Source organism: Melopsittacus undulatus, chromosome 9 (genome assembly GCF_012275295.1).
Source record: "Melopsittacus undulatus isolate bMelUnd1 chromosome 9, bMelUnd1.mat.Z, whole genome shotgun sequence".
NCBI classification, from domain to species: domain Eukaryota; kingdom Metazoa; phylum Chordata; class Aves; order Psittaciformes; family Psittaculidae; genus Melopsittacus; species Melopsittacus undulatus.
This window is the reverse complement of record NC_047535.1, coordinates 22,984,875-23,010,345: the sequence shown is the minus strand read 5'-3', so window position 1 is coordinate 23,010,345 and position 25,471 is coordinate 22,984,875. Positions and strand designations below refer to the sequence as shown.

Sequence of the window (25,471 nt, the reverse complement as noted above, 5' to 3'; positions counted from 1 at the left end):
AATAAAGTGTGGAACATGTCACCTAACAATTAGCACTATTCATTACCCCAAATAAGAGAGCCTTTGTCACTGCAGCAACTGAGGATGTCATTGTTCTTCTTTTCAAGATGGAGACACACTACAGCACAAACATTAGTATTTTTGAGAACTGGATAATTCTATGCAATAAATAGGCTAATTTCTTATGCAAGCGAATGTTGTTGGGGCCAAACATGTTCTTGTCCTTGTCTTCACAAGTACTAGCTTCTATGGAAATCCACAGGAACGGGGCTCAACCAAGAGTAGATTTGAATATGGCTGCACAGATATAAAAAAGGGAAGAGCCTGGAACATCTGTAATAAAACAGTGTTCATTTAAACTTCTTTGTTCTGTACTGTGCAATGCTTTCAGCAAGGAGCAGCAGCAGCTTCAAAGGAAACGGGCTGAACAACCTACCTTGGAAAAGTACGACTTCGAAGCTCTTTTATGAAGACTTGGCTCCCATTCTGCACAGGTTTAACCTCTGTCGTCTGTCCAGTATCATGTTTGTGCCAATTTCTTTTCTTTTTCACTGAAAAAGAATGAATTGTACAGTGTTGTATGGTCAGGAGAAGATAATTATTAAGACATTTGAAGAAAGGGCAAGTCTTCATTTCTTATGCAAGCAGAGAAGAGGGAGCCCCCACTATGCTGCAGTGCAAATTTTAATATTGCTCTCACTTCGCCATTAGACAATTATACTGTAGCCTGGAGATCTATTACAGACTGAACAGTGTTCGTTTTGTAACATAAGGGCAACCAGACGGGTAATTACTGAGCTGCACAGCTACCACAGGCTTTGTGCAAACACAGGCTCTGGACATTCTGTACTTGCCAGACTACACACTTAATCCTTATCATGAAACTCTTAGAAAGCCACTTTTCTGCCTTCTCAATATGCAGTATAGATCTTTATGAACATACCTGTCGTGAATTACCTTAGTCTAAAGGCCTGTGCAGCACTGGCAGATTTTACATCAATTCTGGTGGGCTTTGCCTAGCGCCCTGCACACAGCATGCACATAAAGGAAAAAGAAATGAAAGGGAAAAAAAAGATGCAAGGGCACCACAAATGCAATTTTTAGAGCTCCTCTTATTCCTAGGTTTTGAAAAGCAAGCCAGACTTAGGCCTTGAGGTGATGACAGCAGAAGGCCTCTCGACTGCATTGCCAGGCGGTGACAGACATACAGGCAAGTTCTCATGGAAAAAGGGTCAGCTGGGATAAGCACAAATAAGTAAGTCAAATGTCAGTGTAGTTCTGCTTTGCCTCTGACAACCAGATAACACAGAGCAAGAAAAACTGGTCCAGCTTTTCCTTTTAGTCAGCACTTTCTCCCTCAGCTATTCCTCCTTCCAGTCTGTCCAGACACGCTCATTTTGGTAGTAAATTGGGTTTTGTCCAAAGTGTGTATTTGTATAATTTCAAAATTCTGTTAGTAGAATTTTCATATGTCATATCTTGCTTTTGTTTTTCATCCTTGTTTTACATCACATAATTCAGTATTTTACCCTCAAAATTAAGATTCCTTATGCTTTTCTCACTGTTCAAAACAGCCAGGAAAGAAACTGGACTCCTCAGTAACCACACATGGACAGCACACTCCTCACTCTTTGTACAGTCACGCTCAGATGGATCCACATACTTTTTCATTAAGAAAGGAATCTGGAAGCCACAGCTATAAGAAATGAGGTTTGGGAAAAGCTAACTTTGTTTTCCCAACCACAACCCTGGAATAACTCAAGTTATCTCCCCATGAATCCATCCCAGGTTTTGCACAAAGCATGTTGGTTTTATTAGTTCCATGCAGCTCTCCAGCCTAGCTGGATATATTCATTGAAGCTGCTAGTTCTTTATCTTAATGACTCTCAGGCTTAGTGTATTAATTCAATGCTCCTGGTAACAAAGGAAACAAGCCCTACATGAATGCCAAACCTTCCTCCTCTCCTTCCCTTTCCAACGGCTGCCTCCTCTCCCCCACAGCAGATCCAAGCCAACACTGGGACTCTTAGCACAAGTCGCAGTGAAACAGGTGTCACTTGCCACACTGAAAATTAAAGAGCTTATCATATTAGTGTGTTCTTTTATTGCACTTTAGGTAGCACCAAGTGTCGAGAAAACAAAGTGGCAATTTGGTGCTGAATTGAGAAATTCACTGCAACTCTTCAGAAAGCACCAGAGAGCTATTTCTTAGCACAGAGCACCGGCAGGCTTCCACCTCTCCCATCCATCTCACATCTGCTTCTCACATGCACCTTTCGCATTCATCTCTGATTCAGCAGCAACAACAATTCCTCTGCCACCCAAAGGCTCCCCAGGAGGTGCTATCTCCTGAATGGCAGCAAGCTGTAGTCCATCATGCTACATCGAACAGTCAATATTTGGCCTATTTTCAGCCAATCTCTTTATGTTTCATCTTTACCATGAATACCACAGTACTCACTGAAGGCCCACTAACACATGCAACCAATATGAGCTTTGGCCACAAAGGCCACTTTTTCTTAACTGATTACAGATTCCTTTCTCTGAAGAACTTTCTGATCCAAATTTGACCTTTGGAAAGTATAACCTGTCCAAAAAATGGGTTTTCTCCAAAAAACCCTTGAGAGAGAAGAGGGAGTATATGTTTATGAAAACTGTATCTCAAAATGACTAATTCTACGCTTCAAAAGTAGACTTACTTTTTGGAATCATTATTCCAAATATATTTACAAAGAAGGGATACCTAGAAGCACCCTCTTAGTTCTCTATTAGTATATATTAAAGGTTGTAAATACTTATAAATGGTTACAGCCTGACTTTGGTCTGTTTGCATCTATGCAAAACTTCACTGATTCCACAGAATGCCTCCTGATTTTCACTGCTGCAAACGAGACACCAATCCAACTAAAACCACTTCAGATCGTGTTACAGAAATGAGCCAAGTCTGCCTCAACAAAACACATTTTATTTCAATGATGTCAGAAAATTTCGCATGAATGTGTCTAATTTTTTTCCCAAAGAGGAGTGCCTACAAATTTCATTAAACCAAAATGGCTTCAAATGTCATATGACAGGAAGTAATCTTCTGCAATAGTAGCCACTGAGCCACATTGGTGAAGTGGAAAAATGTAAGAGGAGGAAAATGATTTTTAAATTTGACATCTGGAAAACATATATTGCTGAATGCGTGCTTCAGAAATACATGTGTATTTTTAAATCCAGGCGAGTTGCATAACAGACAATTGGTGTCTGTGTTTCCTTTTGCTAATCTTGCAACCATTAAATCCTACCAGTGAACTACTGGCTCTAGAACAACTCTTAACTCGTTTATTACAAAACTGTGTTAGATAACTGGTTTAAATACCAGTTAAGTAGCAAACGAAAGTGATCATCTCACAGGAGCCCCAGTGGTGGGCAGTAAGATGCCCTGCATACAAATGCCTGATGATGAAATGCATTAAGCCAAGCTGTTCCTGCCTTCATTGAATCAGTCAACTTCCCTGGCCTATTGCACTCCGCAAGGAGGGGCTGCAGGATAACAGCTTCATTTGTCAACAGGATCCATAACTCTACAAATATGGAAAAGAGAACTGGATAGTGAAAAACCTTCTTCAAGTATCAGAAAACAGTTGTTTATCCAACTCTCCTCACCTTAACTGGTACAGTAAACTTATGATCTTATTACTGAAACATCCATTTCTTGAATCCTAAGATATGGCAACACAGTTTTTATAGAACTGATATTTAATTCCTGATTATAAACTTTAGCTGCTTCTGTTTTTTTTTCCCTTCACACTGAAAAGTAGGTGCTTTGCATCATTCCTAATTCAAACCAAAGTGAAAGAAATCAAAGCATCAGACACATCTCAATCTTAAACAAAACACAGGGGCTGGAAATCCTGCACTACTGCTTCTGCACCGGGTCAGTCACAGCCTGTGAGTATCTGCAGTCCCCTTATCAACACAATCCATTCTAATTCCAAATAGGTCATTTGAAGATGATTTGTGGTTATTTTTTTGACCAATTTCCAGTGTTTGACAGAAATCTTCCAACAAAACATTAGAAAAACTCTCTTTTAAATCAGGGCCATATTGATTTTGTTAAACCTCCCAAGGATTTTTTGCAGCTTGCCCAATCTGTGGCTGCCCTGCTTGGATCCCACACCATCTGGGAGGCAGGAACTGCTGCAGGTCATTCAGGTTCCTAGTTCACACTTGATTTTGAGAAAGCCTTAGTGGAAAAATTATTCCAATTTTTGCCTCCCAAAATGAACATTTCTGACTCCTTCCCTTTTCCCCCAGAAATCTTTCATACTGTAACTTCTAATGCAGTGCACAAATACTTGCTTGGTTTTCAAATGACTGAATTTTAACACAGCAGAAGCCAGTTTCCAGCCATCCCGTATTTCACACTATCAAAGGAGCAATGTGATTCACTTGGATCCTGGGAGATGAGTACAGTGCTGCTCCCCTCTGTGTTGCTGTCAGGTTGCAAAGCAGCAAGAACCTCTGCATCATTGGTGCTTATTTACAAGAAATGGTTTTCAAATAAAACATTTCATCTTTTACAGGGATTTTTTTCCTTCCCCCCCCTATAATACAAAGAATTTATGAATTAATCTGACCAAAGCAAACATCCTGCAGTTCTTTCCCAGGCAAAACTTCCATTGAGTTCAACTGTCACTTTTACTTGGGAGAACTTTTTCCTGAGAAAGAACTGCAAAAACTGGCACCCTCAGTGCATCCCACAATTTTGACTGTCACTGAAATCACTACAGTTTTATATCCAGGCCAAGCATAACACACAGTTTCTTAGTATTCTCATCCAAAGACAAAAACACCATGTAGTTTCCAAAGCTCACTGTATTACAATGAGATGTCCCTGTACAATTTTTCTAGTCCACAGTACTAAGTGCCTTCACAATTCTTCACTCATGTGAGGAAGGAAGCATCATTAGATTCAGAGGAGACATTAGGCAGAAGCTGTTCCCTGTGAGGGTGCTGAGGCGCTGGCACAGGGTGCCCAGAGAAGCTGTGGCTGCCCCATCTCTGGCAGTGTTCAAGGCCAGGTTGGACACAGGGGCTTGGAGCAGCTGCTCCAGTGGAAGGTGTCCCTGCCTGTGGCAGGGGTTGGAGCTGGATGAGCTTTAAGGTTCCTTCAACCCAAACCAGGCTGGGATTCTATGAGCATTTTCACTGCTGGGACTAGGGACCAAAACTTGCCCAGGAAGGTGCCTTGCATCAGCTCAGACACACTGCCTGAGGCCAGGCAGGAAGCTGCTTCCAAAGCTTCACAATCCAGCCCAGGATTTTCTCCCCTTAACATCTTTTTTTCACCTTGCAGTTCGAATTCCTTTATCTGTGACACATGATATTTAGGTGTGTCTTTTTGGAATGGAGAAAAAAAAAGCCTCTGTTGTTTAAACACAGAGAACCTGAACTGTGCCTGAGGACCAGCTGGGCCGCTGTACTTACAGGTAGACTTCCCATGGGTTTTCTCACAATTTGGACAATGATAGATGTCGATATCTGGTGCCTCTTCTTCTTCAACACCCACACAGCTGGAATACATAAAGGCAAATATTACATTAGCTTGAGTCCACGTCCAAACATGCAAGCACAAAACTAACAATGAATAAACCCAAACCCCAATAAGCACCTAATATGCAGCTATGCTGACTGCTCACAGCTTTTCTCAAAGAAAAACTTAGGTGCTTTTCACATTAGTATAGTCAGACTGGAATTTTTGCATCCCACATTCCTGATGTGATGCTAAAATAGCTGTCAGTCGGAAGCCCACTTCCAGCTCTCTGTGGACCTCTATTAAAATGTGGCAGAGAGTCCTAAAGAATCTTTTTACCCAGAAAGACCATTTTGTATCTACACAAAGTTCTCCAAGCACCATCCCACGGAAGCCTGATTAAGAATACATCTTCCCCAAGCATGTACAGACAGATGCTAGGTATCAGAGCCTCCTGGTGAGGTATACCATATGCAAGACTTCCATGGGTTCCATATCCATTATAATGTATGAAGATGAGGAGGAGAAGAAGACACATAGCTCATAACACTTCTGGCTGCTAAGAAGATGGGTTGTACCGTGGCAGCTGCTTGGAACACCCATCAAGATGATTTTGGATGGCACAGGATATGCAACAATACAGAGCAGCCCACAGGCATGCCGATGAATGCCTCCAGAACACAGCACTGGGGAAAACAAAATCAAACTGCAAAGGAATGGAAGACATAAGATAAGGAGTTGCTGTGCAGCCAAAGCACCAAGCAGCCAGCCAAATAAACTCCAGCACAGCACTGCTCCTTCCAATGGGATTCATAGAATCACAGAATCCCAGGCTGGTTTGGGCTGGAAGGGCCCTTAAAGCTCATCCAGTTCCAACCCCTGCCCCAGACAAGGACACCTTCCACTGGAGCAGCTTGCTCCAAGCCCCTGTGTCCAACCTGGCCTTGAACACTGCCAGGGATGGGGCAGCCACAGCTTCTCTGGGCACCCTGTGCCAGCACCTCAGCACCCTCACAGGGAAGATTCTGCTCCTGCTTGCTCGGTCTGACATAACCCAGGCTGCAAGGCCCATTTGCAGCACAGAGGAAGAGTTTCAGCTGGGTGCCATGAGATACAGCCCTGGTGCCATGGCTCCATGAGATCTCAATGAGGCGAGAAGATCCATGAGAGGCAATAAAGCCAGCCTCACCTTAACCAGCTGCACAAACAAGGGTAGAACTCACTGCAATAAGACCTCTCCTGAAGTTTCTCTACTTCATCACCTGAAATGCCTCTCAGTGCTCCTCAGGTGGCAGAAAACACCACTCCATCCCTTCTGCCAGAGAAGAGATTTGGGCACTGGGCATGGCAATGCCACCTCCATGCATATGATACAGTTCAGTCTCCTTGCATCCCTCTGGCAGCATGAGGTGGGAATTGGGTGTGGGAAGATGAATTCAGAGTTGTTACCTGCTGGTTCTGACCCATAGAAAGCAGAGGAATTTTTCCCCTCTCCCACTGGCAAGGCAACAGGGTAAGTCAGTTCTGTAAACATTTGACAGAATCTCTCAAACCCTTCTCACTGTGTTCAAGCTCCTTAGGACAATACCAAAGTGTCCAAGATTACAAACAAGATAAATAACTGGAGAAATTCACGGAGGTCAGATACATCAGCAATTACTAAACATGATGGTCTAGATGCAGGAAGGCCCTAACCTCCTGGCTGCTGGCAGGCAGGAAGGTGCATGCCACCTCCTCCATGCTTCTTTAAGCCTTGTAAATCACTGCTGCCATGAGCCTGCTTCCAGCTCCATAGAGCTCCCAGCAATCTCAATGCTTGTACGTGAGCACACACACAAATGTGCATGTTTGGAACAGGAGGAGTAGCTGTTAAAATAAACCGTGACCCCCTGTTTACAGAGGTGGGTTTGAAACCACTTCTGAATCCAAGGCACACAGTGAAGTGTAACTGTACACATCATGGCTACAAACCGCAGATTGACTTGCTTTTAGAAAACAACATCAAAAAAAACCATATCGAGTCTGCAAGCAAGCTGGACAAAGCCAAAAGCTCAGATATGGAAACAAATCTTTGTTATAACCATTGAAAATGTTTTGTCAAATGAGATCCTGCCAGAAACCTTTGTGGATATTTTCATCCTGTTGCAGCTGCCAGTGTGTGTATGCGACCCAGCTCCCTCCAAACCAAAGAGGACAGGGTGAGAGAAGCTCTGCAACCAAAGCCAGGGGAATTCTCATTTTCAGTGAGCTCAGGCTGTGAACAAGCTGGTAAACAGGACATTATGCTGGAATTGTGTAAAAGCAACTGCAGATTCGGCTGATGGTTTCTTTTATGAAACATTTACTTGAAAGAAGACAAAGTGATTGTGTGTCCCTGAGCAGATAGCACGGAAAACTGGAGTAAGTTTGCAGACAGGAAAAATCATCCCAGAGATCCAGTCCTCAGAGTCAAGCACATACAGGCAGTAAAATACCAGATTAAGCAGTAGAAAACTTAAACAAACCCTGACAGATTAGAGTGAGTGTAAGAAAATGTAGAGGATTCCTCTGCCCACAATGCTGTGTCAGCTGCTTATGCCACTGGATTCAGCTTGTCAAGCTTTGTAAAGGTATGGATTAGGCTCTATACAAGGGCTTGAAAAGCCTATATTTAGCTAAAGTAGAGGAGATGAGACCCTTGGGTGCTGCATGGGTTGCCATGGGAGGAGGGCTGAAAAGCCTGAGCGAAGGCTGTGGTGCAGTGGGAGCTATTGTCTGAGAGCAGGAACAAACATTCACCAGAACAAAATGGAAAAGTAAAAATAACTGACCTCAGACTCAAGTGGCTCTCTAAGAGATGCAGTCAACGTTTCCAACTGCCACATGGCTTCTGGATGAGGTTTGGCCATTTACAGCTACTTGTAGGCAGAAGCTGCTAGGAATATATGAAATTTCAAGTACAAACTGTCCAAACAATGACCCCACTGAAACACCTCAGCTGACCTGTGACTAAAATATGAACCAGCTCCAGTCTGTGCCCACAGCAGAGCTTGAATCACCAGGTATTTACTCCAGCAGAACTGTCTGTGGGGTTCTACACGAATACAGGCATACAGACTGGAATTTCCATAAGGACAGACTGACAGAGACAACCCCTTGAGGACATCTGTGCCAGGAGAAGAACAAGATTTTCAGTGAGGTTCCTCAGGGGTCAGTGTTGGGACAGGCGCTGTTCAGCATCTTTGTCAGTGACATGGCCAGTGGGATTGAGCACCCTCAGCAAGTCTGTTGATGACACCAAGCTGTGGTGTAGTCAATACCTTGGAGGGAAGGGATGGGAACCAGCAGGACATGGACAGGCCAGAGAGGTGGCAACACATGAACATCATGGAGTTCAACAAGGCCAGGTGCAAGATCCTGCCCCTGGGTCTGACCCAGGGGGGTTCTTGTGCAATCCCAAGCACAAACTTGGGGGAGACTGGACTGAGAACAGAGCTGAGGAGGACTTGGGGGTGTTGATTGACAAGAAGCTCCCCATGACCCAGCTTCAGTGTGAGCTTGAGCACAGAACCCCCCTGGGTCAGCCTGGAGAAGAGAAGGCTCCTGAAGGGGAGACCTTAGCGCAGCTCCAGTGCCTAAAGGGGCTGCAGGAAACCTGGAGAGGGGCTTGGGACAAGGGCCTGTAGGGAGAGGCCAAGGGGAATGGCTTGAACCTGCCAGAACAGGGGAGACTGAGATGAGCTCTTAGGCAGAAGCTCTTCCCTGTGAGGCTGCTGAGGAGCTGGCACAGGGTGCCCAGAGAAGCTGTGGCTGCCCCATCCCTGGCAGTGTTCAAGGCCAGGTTGGACACAGGGGCTTGGAGCAGCTGCTCCAGTGGAAGGTGTCCCTGACTGTGGCAGGGGTTGGGGCTGGATGAGCTTTAAGGTCCAATACAAACCAGGCTGGGATTCTATGATTTTGTGCCAGCTGTATTGGTTTTCTGTAACAAGATTTTGGTAGCAGGGGGGACATCAGCTCCTCAGCAGTGACCTGTCCTCCAGCTGATCTCCAGACATGTGAGAAACTGAATTTGAGAGCATGAAAAGCAGAAGGACACTGCCAACTTTGGCAGAAGCCTGTGCAGAGTCCTGAAGGTGTCTCCTGCCTAATTTACAAATGTGCTTTTTCTTAGAGTAGTTAATTAATAATAGAACAGAATCAAAGCATTTCTCCAACTGAAGAAACCCAAGTCATCTGTAGTGGCAGAGCAGTGCTGTCCTTACCCTTACCCCCAAGTCTGAGCACAAATGGTGCTTTGTGTTTGGAATCAATGGGTTTTTTTCATGAGAACACTCCACTTTGGTTCCTCTTTGGGACCCCCTTTTTTCAGCCCCATTTGCCTGACAGAAACACAAACACAAAAAAAACTAGAGCCAAGCATTTGACCCCCTACAAGGATCAAACAGGTCTGTTCAGCGTCAGGCCGCACTGATCCCAGGCGGCATCCTTGGAGCAGCCTCCCCAGCTGCAGCCAGCCCCACAGCCAGCTCTCAATATGAGCCCTGGATGCATTACCAGTGACAGAGAAGAACTGGGAAAAGTTTCAGAAGCACTTTTGTGTGATCATTCAGATCTGCCAATGAGATAAAAAAGGGCGTAAGAGGCTCAGCAAAGGAATTGCAAGGCAGAGCTTGTGAAGGGACAAGCAGGGAGCAGAAGTAGGAGGCAGAACTGGGAGCATCCTTGTGACCAACAGCCGGAGAGGATTTAGGGTTAGGGGTTGTTTTGTTTGTACCAGCAGTTCAAGGATACGTTTCAGAAAGCCCACAGAAACCCCAAGCCAGTGTGCTGATGGCTCAGCAAGATCCCACTCTGTTGCAAGGACTCACAAGTCAAACAATGCAGCACTTACACCCCATCAGGCTGTGAATGAGATGCTGAATGTGTTCCCCGTGTGCACCCAAGGGCACAGCACGAGTGCTGGTGGCTTCCTCCCTGGAGGTGTGTGTGGGTACAAAGTGGTGTCCTCCAATTAAGTATTTGGGGTGGGTGTCTCTGACTGTCTGTGCATTATCTCCAGCTGCTGCTTTTTAACCGTGTGCCCAGAGAAGTTGTGCCTGCCCCGTCCCTGGCAGTGTTCAAGGCCAGACTGTATGGGGCTTGGAGCAACCTGCTCTAGTGGAAGGTGTCCCTTCCATCCAGTTGGAACTGGCTGAGCTTTAAGGTCCCTTTACCACCCAAACCGGTCTGGGATTTCATGATTTTATAAAGCAGGAGAGCACAGGGTTGTGCTGATGGGCCCATCTCCCAGAGTGCTCACTGGAGGTCTGCCAGGGCTGCCCAGGGCTGGCTGCTGGCTTTCAAGCAGCAGCTGCTCCTTACCAGCACATGAGGATAAAGTATCAAAGCCCCGGGTGGGGCAGCTATCCCAGTGCAGAAATGGTGTTTTTACAGGTAATAACGGTCATAATTAACCTCAGCTCATCCTTATCCCTTAACAACTGCTGTGCTTTCTTGATGTGTCATTTATCAAGCATTGCACAATAAAGATCTTCTTAAGAACAAGGTGTCATTTGTAAGGAAAACACTAATCCAGTTCCAGAAGCCTCCACTGTCTGACAAAAACTACAGGTGCTGCATGAAAATCAGAACTTCCAGCAGCAGAGACTCACACTTCACTTTTTTAATGCTGGGGCAGTGTTAAGTGACAGCATTTCTTGTGTCCACATCACAGCATGTAGAAATGCAATGGCCAACACTGAGGACAAAATAATGTTACAAGACAAAGAAAGGGGAAGAAGAAAGAAGGTGATTCTGTCCCTCTGCTCTGCTCTGGTGAGACCCCCTGCAGTCCTGTGTTCAGCTCTGGAGTCCTCAGTACAGGAAAGACATGGACCTGTTGGAGAGGGTCCAGAGAAGGCCACAAAAATGATCAGAAGGCTCCTCTGCTATGAGGAAAGACAGAGAGTTGGGGTTGTTGAGATGGAGACAAGAAAGCTCCAGGGAGACCTTACTGTAGCCTTTTAATGGGGGGACTATAAGAAAGATGGGGAGAGACTTTTCAGCAGGGCCTGTTGCAACAGGACAAAGGGTGATGGTTTTCAACTAAAAGAGGGGACAGTCAGGCTGGACTTGAGTAAGAAATTGCTTACCGTGAGGGTGGTAAAACACTGGCACAGGTTGCCCAGATGGATGTGCCATCCCTGGAGACACTCAAGGCTGGGCTGGATGTGGTTCTGGCAACCTAATCTAGTTGAAGATGTCCCTGCTCATTGCAGGGGGTTGGACTGCATGAGCTTTGAAGGTCCCTTACAACCCAAACCACTCTATGATTCTATAGTGGACAGCGAATATTTCACATCACCTTGCACATGCTCACCTGCCAGTGCATTAAAAACATACATTTAGAGGGAAAGACCTGCTTTCCAAACCAACCTGTGTCTGTGTGGTCCCTGTTAGGAGCACAGCAGCTTCAGCTGCACTGTTCACCATGGTGCTATGACTGTATTCCATCCCAAGAAAACTGCATTACTTCTTTGACTCAATCTCCCCGCCCTGTAGAGCAGTGACACCAATTCCTGCCTGTTAGCCTCGGAGGCTGCTGTAGTAGTTAACAGGCATTTGCTTGGTGCTTTGGAGATGACAATCTGCGCAAGTGCTGAGTTGTGCTACCTACCCACAGAGCTTTTGCTTTAGAGGTGTAACTCTACTGCATGTAAATGCTCCCATGAATTGACAAATAAATGTTCTCCTTGTGACTTCAGCCTTCCCTGGCCTTCCCAGCTCCAGTATCCGCACAGTCACTTTTCTGAAACTAAAAATAACATTTGGGTTTCCACAATGCTAGGCCCAGTGCTGGGGCTTGTTTAAAGCTAACACTCTGGGTTTAAAACAGGACAAATTAAACTCCCCTTATAAAAATCCTGAAGAGGCTTATTTTCTACACCATTTTGACCACATTGCTTCAGTCTGAAGAGGTTGGAGAAAAAAACTGGAGAACGGGGAGGTGCTGTAGGTAGCAGAGACTGACTTGGAATTCATACCATCTAGGGGATGCCAACTATGGACAAGCAGCTGTAGACTGCACCTCAGAGAGGAAATGTTCACACAACTATTGCCACCAGACCACAAAACTGTACGCAGAAAGTATACCAGGAACACTGTGCTAATACAGGACATGTATTCAAGTTACTCAGACACCACCCACACTTCCGACTACTTGCAATGTCCATAAAGCCACAGAATCATCCAGGTATTCAGGGGCTGGAGGTATGCCAGCATCCCAGAGCAGCCCTCAACCAGCCTTTCCCAAAATCCGTATCCAAGCTGCAATGAGGACAAGGGCATGAACAGGACCATTGTTGAAAGTATGGCAGGCTGCAAGGGATGCATTCCTTGCTCTTCAACTATGCTTCTCATCTGATGTGAAAAGCCTGGTCCCACCACCCCTTCCAGCACCCAGAAACAGGGACGTGCCTCTCAGAAGCACAGGGTGGGATGTATCACTATTTCTACCTTACTTATGACTGGGGAATTCTTTGTGGCATGACAGTGTTGCATACTTTTTGCTCTTTGCAGTTTCACAGAAAGCTAATCGCTTGCTTATGAAGTAAGTGCCCTTTCCTTTTAGAAAGAAGAACACAGTAAATCTGTTGCAGTCTGAGAACTGCCAACAGGATTGAATTACTGCAAGGAACTGCTCTCTCTGCGTCTCCATCCCTGCACTCCAGCCAGCTGCACGAGTTTTACTGTCTTGGTCAAACTTTGCTCTTTTGTTGACTGAACCACATTTTCGACTCTTTCTCAAACCTGTCTGCAGTTGTGGTATGCAGAAGAGAATTAGCCCTTGGGGAAAAAGCAGGAATTACCTGACCTCTACAAAACTATGTATAAAAGTGAGTGAAATCAGGACCTTGCTGAAAAACAAGTGTTATAGCCAACTAAGCCAGCGGTAGAACAATTTTTAATTGCAATAGGCTGAGGGGCTTCATGGATGTCATCGGTCAGTGCAGATGCTTGGCACCTCCTTGATTATCTCTTAGAGATAATAATCTGACCCGTTTCCAGTGTGAAGATCCCCTCTCCACAGTATATAGTGTATGCTTCACCTACATGTTCATCAGAGAGATGCAAAAGGTTCAAGATAAGTCTCAAACCCCAATGATGTGAGGTGATCAGCTCCTTGGGATGGGGGCCGGCTGCTCATGCTGAAAGCAGCAATGCACACCGAGCTCACCAGGGAGCAGAAATCATAGCCAGAGTCCTAAACATGTGGACTGAACATTCTTCAGAAGATGCACCCCAAACTGTAAGGGGAGCTAAAGCAAAAGAAGCGTAGAAATAACATGCACATTGAGAACCTAAATTATATTCAGAGAATTACAGATTTTACATAATCAACTATATCCAGATTGTTCAAGCCTGAGTCATAAAACAAGTCTAATAACACTGGAAACAAATCATATTTAGCAACTGAGGCTAAAGGATCTATTTGCCTACAGTATAATAGTTTTGTCTCTATTACACTGAACACTGTTAATGATAATCTGTCTTCAGTTGCTATTTGGTGAGCAGGCTCATTGTTGTGGAAAGAAACATCCTGTTGTTTGAAGGAGTTTTACCTGATCCCCTCGCTGAAGTCCCCAGTGATTTCTGTAATCTCAACTAAGTACAAAGGAAACAAAAGGTTTGACCACTCTGCAGAGAGTGACTATTTTAACATGGTTGCATTGCTGTTCATAGGCAAAAACTACTCCAGTGGTTTAGATGCATAAATCCCATTTTCAGCCTCTACCTACATTCAAAATTAATTCAAAAGGAAGATTCTTTTAAGTTGTTGGTATGAAGCCACTTGAAAGCCCAGGTCTGATTTTCATTAGTGGCATTCACATTCAGAAGCCTCTGAGCCATATGTTAGTTACTATGTATTACAAGTGAATGAACGTTTGATGCTTACTAAACCACAGGTCCCAGAGAGAGGGAGAGGAGGAGCACCACCACCCAGCACCAGCACAAGGCTCCATCTCTTGGCCTCATTCCTGACCCTTTTTGTTCCTTACAAAGCAGCACGGGTTTGGCTGCATTTTAGTTTCCTTCGATTGTGCAGTTATATTTCAACTATGAACCAGATTCTGGATATTGCTCTAGTCTTTCTGGGCTGCTCTTGGGTCACAAAGGACCAAACATTTGGCCTAATTGCTCAGCTGGGAATTTCTTCAGCACAGGGGAATGCTGAGCTGTCACAGAACCAGCCTACGTTACCTAATTTCATGACAGGTAACAGAAGTGCTCAATAACATATCAAACACAAGTCTAATTTATTTTTCATGTCTTAAAAACATACAGTTCTCCCAAATGGAGTAATGCAGAGAGCCACGATCTTCACATATTTACATATGGAAAGAGGACTGGAGTCCCTGTGAGCTGTTACAAAAACATCTCTTTATCTCTATCTCATGTTTAGCTAATGTAATTACTTCAAACTGGCTTCCCAGCTTTTGCTGATCTGTGAAGTCCTGTATGTTTTCCTGACCATGGTCCTTCATGGCGCAAATTTAAGCCTGTTGACATCAAGCTTATTTTTCTTAGAGCAAGCGCCTGTTAAAACCAGCAATTTCCAGGAGTTCCTGGCACACACTGAATTAGAAGACTCTTTTTTTCTGCCACCTGCAGAAACTCAAGAAGATATGAAACAGTCTAGGTTTTGGCCAGCCAATCTTGTAAGAAAGCAGGAGCAACTCTAAAGTTGTTTTCATTTAGAAGAACCACCAGTGACAGCAACCATACTGGCACATCAGTTAAGACACAAACACAACTACACTGAGATGACAGTGCCTGATCCCAACAGTGTCAATATGCCCTTAACTGCTCATTCTGGATATTCACAGTGCTGCTTACATGACCCCACTGTAGAATAAAACTTCCCTGTCCAAATGAATACTCAGTAATTGTCAATAATCTGCCCCATTTAACTGACAACTTGATGGCTGTCAACAACTTGATGGTGTTACAACTTGACATGGTAACACCATTTCTCCCTTAACAAGCCATCCAGATTTGAAGTTAGTAACTTCGCTATATTAGTTGCATTCCTGGTGCACCCAAGACTGTTTCTTTATTGCAGCAGCTGTCTGGGATTTGAACACAACTCAATGAGCAGTCCACACCTTCCTCCTGGCTTTGCTCTCTCTCCTTCGCATGCCAAATTCCTCCTTGCTGCAGGATCCAGATAACATCACTGTTCTCACCCAGTTATCAAGAAAGCCTCCAGGAAGAGCCAAGAGAGCATTTTACAAACATCAACTTGCATGCGAATTCCATTTTACTGGTTCTGTATTTCAACTCACACTGTGGGAACCACAAAACTTTATATCACATAAAAAGCAGGTTCTAGGTTGATGTTTGCGACCATTCCCAGAAAAGGGTTTTTTTTATTTGCACGCTAGAAGTTTTTCCTCACCTAGGAGTTAAACTTGTGCAGTCATGCACACACACACAGACTTTATGACCTGCAGAGTGTCTTTGTACTGTAGTTACCAGGTGCAGTTACCTGGATGTCCTCCTGGCCTCATGTGTGGACACTGGACTTTAAGACCAGAGCTTCAATTGCTTATCTGCTGAGGCCGGAATTAAATGACTCTCTTGGGTCGGCTCACAGGGTGTTACACAGCTTGTTCATGTGCTAGAACAATACAGCTCCATTAGCAAACGCTCCACTGAGGCTCACAGAACCTCCTCCAACGGGCCCATCACAGTGGGGGGAGGAGCACAGCATCCAGAGCAAACTGTGCCCTGACATTCAGGCTCTTGGTGAGGGTGGAGCAGGCAGATGGTTGTGATGGACTGTGAGGTGAGGGTGGAAACAGAGGGGAAACCACAGCCTGCTTATCTCTGGTAAAACTGCACGTGGCCCTTGTGCAGCTGCACCACTTGCACTACCCAAGTGAGCACAAGCGCCTGGCACCTCAGTAAGCCCTGCTGTGTGCTCAGCTAGACTTACTATAACTAGGTTCTGTTCCCTCCAGGGAGCAATAACAAACTGAAAGCAGTGGCCAAATAACCTCCTGGAAGCAAGTACTGTTTAATTTAAATAAACCTCCCTCCAAACTGACCGTATGCCTCTTTCCCCACCTATTCCTACCCTAGAGTAGTCTCCAAGAAGCTTTCTCCATATGTAACCTGAAAACCACTATTGTTATGCTCTTAAGAATGTGTTTCAAAGGGTTTAAAGTTTTTTTATCTCTGAGTCCTCAGATGGCACAACATGGCCTGAGAGAAGGGTACTTTGAGCAAACAGCTTTCCTCTTACTTTTCCAGGGTTCACTGGGGTGTGCCAGGATGTCCACTCTCCCACAGCCTTCTCTGAAGATAAATTACTACAGCCACTGAAAAAAATGGCAACCCAAGAACTTCTTACTTATTCATAATATTATTAAAAGTAATTATTAATAAACCAATGCAGTCCCACTTCCCACCTGTCACAGTTTGGTCATACCAACCAGATACGTTTAACTTTGAATACTGAGCATGTTTGACATAACTGTTCAAAATCCACCAGTCTTTGAAGTTATTCTGGCAAGTAAAGAGCCCAAAGAACCACTAAGTATCCATTGAAAAAGTGGGGCTCAGCTTTTGCAGCCCTGACAATAACAAGAGGCTACAAATCCATTGCAAGTGAGTACCAAACCAATCCAAGACCCTGCCACTCCTCAGGGTTCAGGTTCAGAAAAGTTTGGACTCTTGGGGATACAGTTAAGTTTCTGTATTTCCAAAGGTTAAATCCTCTTGCTTTCCCATTGTACTCAAGACACACATTATTTCAACAAGAAAATACCAGTTTTTAAAGATAGATGTTCACTAAATTGCTGGCAGCAATAGAAACACTGTGGGTGCCCTGACAGAGAAACAACAACCTTTATCACGAGTAGCACCAAGACCTCAATAGCCTGTCATGGGTTTCTCCATGCTCATTTCAACATGCTACAGGTCTGATTACTGCTACTAATTTTCAAACCATTCCCTTAAAATGATTGCTTTAATTTAAACCATTCCCTTAAAAAAAGACAGGAAATTGTGACGGCCTTTCCTTAGGTGTATGTGCCAATGAATCATTCCACTCTGCAGCCTGTGCTGACTGAAGCCCCAGCTCAGTTTGGATTCAGGTAACTTCTTCAATGCCCCTGGCTTTGATATTAGGATGGGGTGGCAAGGAATGAAGGCACAGATTTAGCTGTCACGCCCTGCCACTGAACACCTGAGCAGCTCCTTAGTTCTGCACTCCATGAGAAGCTAAGAGGCAGAGAGACACCACTGTGGTCCTCTGAAGCAACAATAAATAGGTTATGCGACAAGCAGAGATGTAATCTCACTCCCACTCTTGCTTCAAGCAAAACATGTAAATTTACAAAATGAAAACCATACCAAAGAGCCAGAAAGCCCCTGTAGAAGAGAAAATATCAACATAAACAAACTGTGAAACACCCTTCTGCATGTTTCCTCATCTAGGAACATAAACAGCAATTCACATGAAGAATTTGGGATGTGCATTTCCTGTTGTGCACTGACTTTTAGAGGCTGACACCAGCATCATGCACCACAGAAACAATTCCCAAAAAGGTCTGAAGTTACAGTGCCTTGCAAAATGTAAGTTCACACAAGAATTTTAATCATATAATTCAATTTCTGCTCTTAGAGACTATCTTCTTCTATGCATGTGGGAGCTGAATCTGGATCTGCTTATGTCTTATTAATAGAAAGAAAACTAAATATTAAAATTAAAGAGGTAGAAGCATGCCAGCAAATCTGAGGCTGTTTCGCAAATATGCACAGATTTAGTCCCCATCTTCTCATAACAGGATGTTTTATTCTGTCAAATACCTTTTTCCTGGGTTTCAGAGGAAGTTCATAGAATCATAGAATAGTTTGGGTGGGAAATTACCTTAAGATAGAATTATAGAATAGTTAGGGTTGGAACGGACCTTAAGATCATCCAGTTCCAAACCCCTGCCATGGCCAGGGACACCTCACACTAAACTATGTCACCCAGGGCTCTGTCCAACCTGGCCTTGAACACCACCAAGGATGGAGCATTCACAGCTTCCCTGGGCAACCCATTCCAGTACCTCACCACCCTAACAGTAAAGTATACCTTCCTTATATCCAATCTAAACTTCCCTGTTTTAACCCATCATCCTTTGTCCTATCACTACAGTCCCTAATGAATAGTCCCTCCCCAGCATCCCTGCAGGCCCCCTTCAGATACTGGAAGGCTGCTATGAGGTCTCCACGCAGCCTTCTCCAGGCTGAACAGCCCCAACTTTCTCAGCCTGTCTTCATACGGGAGGTGCTCCAGTCCCTGATCATCCTCGTGGCCTCCTCTGGACTTGTTTCAGCACTTCCATGTCCTTTTTATGTTGAGGACACCAGAACTGCACACAATGCTCCAAGCGAGGTCTCATGAGAGCAGAATAGAGGGGCAGGATCACCTCCTTTGACCTGATGGTCATGCTCCTTTTGATGCAGCCCAGGATACAGTTGGCTTCTGGGCTGCAAGCACACACCGAAGCCGGCTCATGTTCATTTTCTCATTGACCAACACCCCCAAGTCTTTCTCCACAGGGCAAGAGTTCTGTCCTTCTGGAACTTTCCTATTCAATGCAAAGTTTCCCTTCAGTTTACGTAGTACCTCTCTCATTTGTTTAACTCACTCCAAGGCACTTCAGTTTCCAGAATAAAACTCTATAGATTTGTATCCTCTGACACCAACAGTGGAACTTGTCAAATATATCACCTCTCCTCTCAGAAATAAAATAATAAAAATAAATCACTTCTCTATGTACCCACCACTGCAGACACAGCTATGTCCATCCATGTATAAACCTACACAGACAGACACAAAGAACATTTTCATACAACCATAGTCTTGACCCTGAACAGGCTCCATGAAGTCCATCAGAGAATTACTACAGAGTACTCCTGAAACCCTCAAGGCCAGGTTGGACACAGGGGCTTGGAGCAAGCTGCTCTAGTGGAAGGTGTCCCTGCCTGTGGCAGGGGTTGGAACTGGATGAGCTTTAAGGGTCCTTCTAACCCAAACCAATCTGGGATCCTGTATCAGTTATTGATAAGCTCAGTCACCAAGTCAAGCAGCCCTTCAGCACGTGCTCACCACTGATTTCAAACTGAAGCTGAAACACAGTTCTGCAAGAAACTTTTGCCCAATTTAGGCCTTCAGTTACAGCATTTTTCTAGCAAGTAGAACTTGTACAAGACATAACTCTCCAAGCAGGAGCACTTAGATCTTTGCTTAAAGCTCAGATGTGCTCCCTCATCTCTTAAATAACTGTACAGCAGGGTTCAGAGGCTAAATACTGCAGATCATATTTAAGGAGAAAAATGAGTCTGCAGTACCAAACCGGTCTAGATGGAAAGCTCTGCAACTGTGGTGTCAACCTCACCCCAGTAAAGCCCATTCAATGTGTTGGCTTCGATGACTATCACACCCTAAGCCTTCTGTAAGAGGTTCCCAGAGATCCATACAGGTCTATATTATCTCTTTGTTAAAGCAATGTATGCTTAGGTCTCTTTGGCTTGTAAGGGACTGTCATTGTCATCATCTGAATTCCTGTAACTTCACTGAAACACTGTTCAGGGTGACAAAGGTGGATCATTCACCTCCTACCATTGAAATCAACACCTAAGGAGAAAATCTGACAGCTAGCTCTTCTTAAAATCAAGCAGTTCTGATATCAGCATGAAATTAAATGATAAAAGCAGAGATGTGCATCATCAATACTTTCCCAGATCCATAGAATTTCAGCCTCCAGGACTCTTAATTACCAAGTATGCTATAATGCCATCTTCACTGCCCATCTGTATTATCCCCATTGGAACTTTATACATCTACAGGGATTTCTTTTGGATTGGATTTTGTTACAGGACGCGGCTTAGCTCAACCAAGAAAACAATTATGTCTTCCTTCAGTCTTTATTTTTGGGCCTTGATGAACCACTGTGATCATTTCTAGAGCTGATCAGAAGAAATCTGGTCTTGATCATAGAATCATGGACTGGTTTGGTTGGGAGGGACCTTAAAGCTCATGCAGTTCCAACCCCCTGCCATGGGCCATTCAACCAGGTTGCTCCAAGCTCAGTCCAAACTGGCCTTGAATACTGTCAGGGATCCAGACAACTGGGAGCAAAGCAAATTCAAGGGTCCACCTGCAAGACTGGAATCTTAGACTGAAAGTTTCTCACAGTAAGCTGTGCTTCAGCGAGAGCACTGCCATGGACTGTGATGCAGTCAATGTCCAATTGCAGCACAGCACAAGCCCCTTCCATGCTTTGCATGCTAAGGGCCCCCAAGCCCATTACAAAAAGGTACAGCTGGTGACTTTGGACTTTGCCTTGTTATAAATAATAAGGTTACATTTTCTTTATAGATCTTTTGATTTTTTCCTTCGGGAGACTCATGAGGTTTAATGGCATTAATTCCTATTTGCCAACCTTGTCCATATAAATGAGGATGTTCATTAAATTAATGTTAAGCGATAAGCATGTAATTAGGACATATTTAAAATGCAGTGCATCTAAATCAAAGACTGGCCAAGATGTTCTCTTTCATATCAAGATATAACTCGAAGGAGGCTTATGGTTTAGTGTAAAATGAATATTTTCCAACCTCTTCTCACTGAGGCAATGTACAGACCAAGAAAACGTATCAGAGACTGCATCTTTCCAGTTGACATTATTCATTCACTCTGGGGTATAATGTCTTTCATTTGCTATTATATTAATATTGAGTTTACTGTGCAATTTGTTTTGCCACTGATAGCGTAAAAAAAGCAAGGAAGGCAAAGAAACATGCAATATTGGGCTGCATATAACTCATACAATTGTGCTTTTGGGAAGCAAAATGTAATGTCACAGTTTTGATGAGCAGTTGTCCAGGTTACAGCACTTGTAGCTAATTTTGTTTCAGTAGGAACAAAGGCTCACTGAGGACACATCAGCCAGGCACACCATCCTTGAGGAGCTATCAGCTAATACAGATGTAGGTACACCGGAGATGTCACAACTCCAAGCCAAAGGCCAATTCATTTCTAGACCATCCTTTGTGTTGTCCCATGGAGATACCTCAGCAGTACACCAAGCTGTCAGTGTTTGCCATTTCAGGCCAGACCATCCACAGTCACAGACTACTTGAGTCTGCAGAAGTTGCTCCATGGGGCTCACTGAGTCATGCAGAAAATCCCTGGCAGACGGCAGAAGCAAATCCAGCTCTCCTAATTCCCACTGCTGAAAGACAAACACTCTCATAAGAATAGGTCAACCACAAATAAATCCAGGATGAAAAGAAGGTTTCTAAATAAGGGGTGAGTGAAAAGTGCCAGATCAGACTCTTTTTCCTCTTGTTATTTTATATCAAATCAAAATTCTCTTTCACCTCCCTGTCATATAATTTATAGTAATTAAAGGCTTTGAGATTGATCCCGATATTCAGTCACATGTTCTATCTGACTGCAATGTCTGTCATCTGGGTGACATCAAAGGCAACACCTTGAAGAGGTCACCTTTACCAGGGGCAACAGGGGGAGAACAGCTCATGCAATTTTCTGCAGAGCAACATATTCCCATCTATACCCAAAATTCATCATCTTTCCACAACTGTATAATCAGAGCCTGATTCTGTTCTTAGCCCCACCAGGCTGCCATGTAGGACTATGCTAATGAAGGAACTCATCCAAATACAGCTTTAGATCTTACTGTTCTACAGTTTCTTTCCCAAATTCATGTCCTATGTCCTTGAGTTTCTTTGCTTGACTGTTGCCCTCTTGCCTTGTCTCCTGGCAGCATCAGCCTGGGTTGAGCCCTCTGCCACATGCAGGACTTGCACTCAGTGTAGGACATCTGTGGAGATAACCTGCTGCCATGTCAAGGATTCAGTGCTGTCAGCGGGGCTCAGCCAAACACAGCTCATTTGATGGAGAAGATGCTCAGCTCTGTGTGATTACAGCTGTTCTCATTCTTGTTCTGCCCCTTCTCCTGTCTGGATTTCCCAAAAGCAGATGGGAAATAAGCCAAGAGGGAAGGAACCAGAGAAAGGAGCAGTGGTAAGAAGCAGAACAAAATAAAACTTAAGGAAAAAAGCTGCAATGCGAGAGTGAATTAAAACCAAAAGGTCAAAAGTGCATTGAACAAATAACACAAAAATAACCCTCCTCTCCAAATCACCCTCTTATTTTTCAACTTTTTCCTTGTGTAACTCAACTGACAGAAGTGGCACCAGTCCATCTGGCCACACACAGTAAGAAAACTTGCATTTTTTCCCACACAACGTGGACATAAGGGAATGGCAGGGAGTCCAGCAGTGCTCGTCGTGACCCAAGAGCTGGGTTAGAAAGCCCAACCTGCCACCTGCAGACCACCCTGGTACCCACACCCTAAAAGCTCTGTGCTGTGCCCCAGCTCTGCACAAAGGATGTTGAGGAGGGCAACAGAGCCCTTCACTTGAAAGTGCAAACTGGCAGCTTGCAGGTGTGGAGAATGGACTGTTTTGCACACGTTTGTCCTCTGTTGCTTCGTTTCTTTCTCCTGCTCCTCTCACCAGCTCCCTTCTGTTCTTTGCACAGGGTTTTTCATTTCATCTTCAACTGATGTGCCAGGTGTTAGCTAACGACTGCAGAACAGACACCAGCCTGACACCCACCTGCTCAGAGTGACAGCATCTCCATTCCTCTGTTAAAGAATACAATGGAGATACACCTGAATAGACCATTAGTCCTCAGCACAGGAAAGACGTGGACCTGTTGGAAAGGGCCCAGAGGAGCGCCACAAAAACGATCAGATGGAGCACCTCTCCTGTAAGGAATGGCTGAGAGAGTTGGTCATGTTCAGCCTGGAGAAGAGAAGGCTTCTTAAGGGGAAACCTTATTGTGGCCCTTCAGTACTTAAAAAGGGCCTAGAAGAAAGACTTGGTGGACTCACCTCTGTGACCAACACAGCCTTCCCTCCACAGAGGGACCCACATAGATCAAGACACAGATGCAGTACCGTCAATAACAGCAATGTGACGGGAGGCAGCAAGGAAAATCTGAACTGCCTCTTAAATAAGCAAAAGTGGCCAGACCCAAACCCTTAGATCAGTAGGAATTTTCCACTAACACATATATGTCAGTCTTACCTGAAATTTTACACAACAGTCCCAAAGATCAGCAACAGACTGAACACCTAATGTGATTGCTCCTTATAAATATTCTCAGATGCAACTTTTCACATCTTTTAAAAGTTATGTTAAGCAATACAGAGAAACAGAGCATGAATCCACACAAACATACTTGTACCCCTAACAGTGGAAAAAGTAAATGCTACACATACTTGTAGGATTTCATAAAACTCTTCTCACACTTTAGTACAGATTCTTCATTTGTGACCTACAATCAGCAGAAACCTTGTTGCTTTCAGTGCAAGACTTTAACCAACATCCTGCTATGCATGCTGAGTTGGAGCAGAAACAAGTCGGCTCCCAGGAATGATAGAGCAGGAAGGAGCACAGGCAATAACTCAGGCAAATATTTTTGGAAGAGTAAATATGCTGAAGTAGAGCGTGTTGCCCTGGAATCTGAAGAGCATTTCTGTTGTGTATGGAAAAGGAGAGACTGTGCCTCTTTCAAGGACAGGTCATTTCATGCAATGGCAGTGATTTCAAATGGCAGTCACTCCCTTCTGCTTTGTCCCAGGGAAAGCAGTACCTTCATGGTCTTCAGCAAAGTACATCCCTGTGGTGGCTGTTAATAGTTCATTGCACAGACCAGCCTGATGTTCACCTTACAGACACAGAATCACAGAATACTTAGGGTTGGAAAGGACCTTAAGATCATCCAGTTCCAACCCCCTGGCCATGGCCAGGGACACCTCACACTAAACCATATCACCAAAGGCTCTGTCCAACCTGGCCTTGAACACCACCAAGGATGGAGCATTCACAACCTCCCTGGGCAACCCATTCTAGTGCCTCACCACCCTTACAGTAAAGAATTTCTTCCTTATATCCAATCTAAACTTCCCCTATTTAAGTTTGAACCCATTACCCCTTGTCCTATCACTACAGTCCCTAATGAAGAGTCCCTCCCCAGCATCCTTATAGGTCCCCTTCAGATACTGGAAGGCTGCTATGAGGTCTCCACACAGCCTTCTCTTCTCCATGATGCCTTCAAACCTGTCATCCTCACAGGTTACTCCTAAAAGAGCCTCTTGTCAGTAGAGGAACTCCTCACACACTGTTTCATGATGGCTGAGATCTAGAAAACAAATGGGGTAAATACTGAAGTATTCCCACTAGGAGTTTTACATGAACAGGGAGTACTTGCAAGCTTAGTGATGGTCCTGGGGCTCCTTTGGAGTTAAACTCTTTGTTGGTTTAGCTGCAATAAATCAAAAAGTGGATTCACATCTAAAATTGTCATTTACCTTTCATCCAGCTCCCAGCTCACTACCAGGCTCCATAGGCAGCTCGCCAGAGAGCTACAAATCCCCTGTCTATCTGCACACACACTTCAGAACTTCTATGTGAAATTAGGTTTGATCCAAACAAGTTATTACTTATCAGCTGCAAATAATCATTAATGAAGTGTGTTCTCTGACAGATCCTGAGTCAAGTACAGCAGTAACAGAATAACAGCAATGTACTTATACTTAAACCATGACAATTTATTTTCACACTGGAAGCCACAAGCTTAATTCTACCCAGCGCAGAAGAGAGTACGAAAGGGAATTGCCTTGGGGGAGAAAAATTAATCCTTGTATTGTATGACCAGCAACATTCTGTGATAGTGTCTCAGCACTTTTTCCTTACTCAACATGTCACCTCTGCTTTTCACCACTGCTCCATAAAAAGCTCCAGAATGCTGCCCATACTGTCAAAGTAGTTTCCTATTACAGACACGTAACAAAACCAGCATAAACTGTTCTTCATAAAGAAGCACTGTGATTTAGC

General features: G+C 44.3%; 1 protein-coding gene across 2 annotated transcripts in view; it reads right to left on the bottom strand.

Annotated features, from left to right (window-relative positions):
• Positions 1–25,471, bottom strand: part of PHF2 (PHD finger protein 2) — an 82,237-nt gene that overhangs the window by 35,764 nt on the left and 21,002 nt on the right. For both annotated transcript variants that reach the window (XM_034066096.1, XM_034066097.1), the window contains exons 2-3: positions 5,476–5,561; positions 437–551 (exon numbers count right to left, since the gene is read on the bottom strand). In XM_034066096.1, coding sequence (XP_033921987.1) covers positions 437–551; positions 5,476–5,561 — 201 coding nt within the window. The remainder of the gene's footprint in view (positions 1–436; positions 552–5,475; positions 5,562–25,471) is intronic.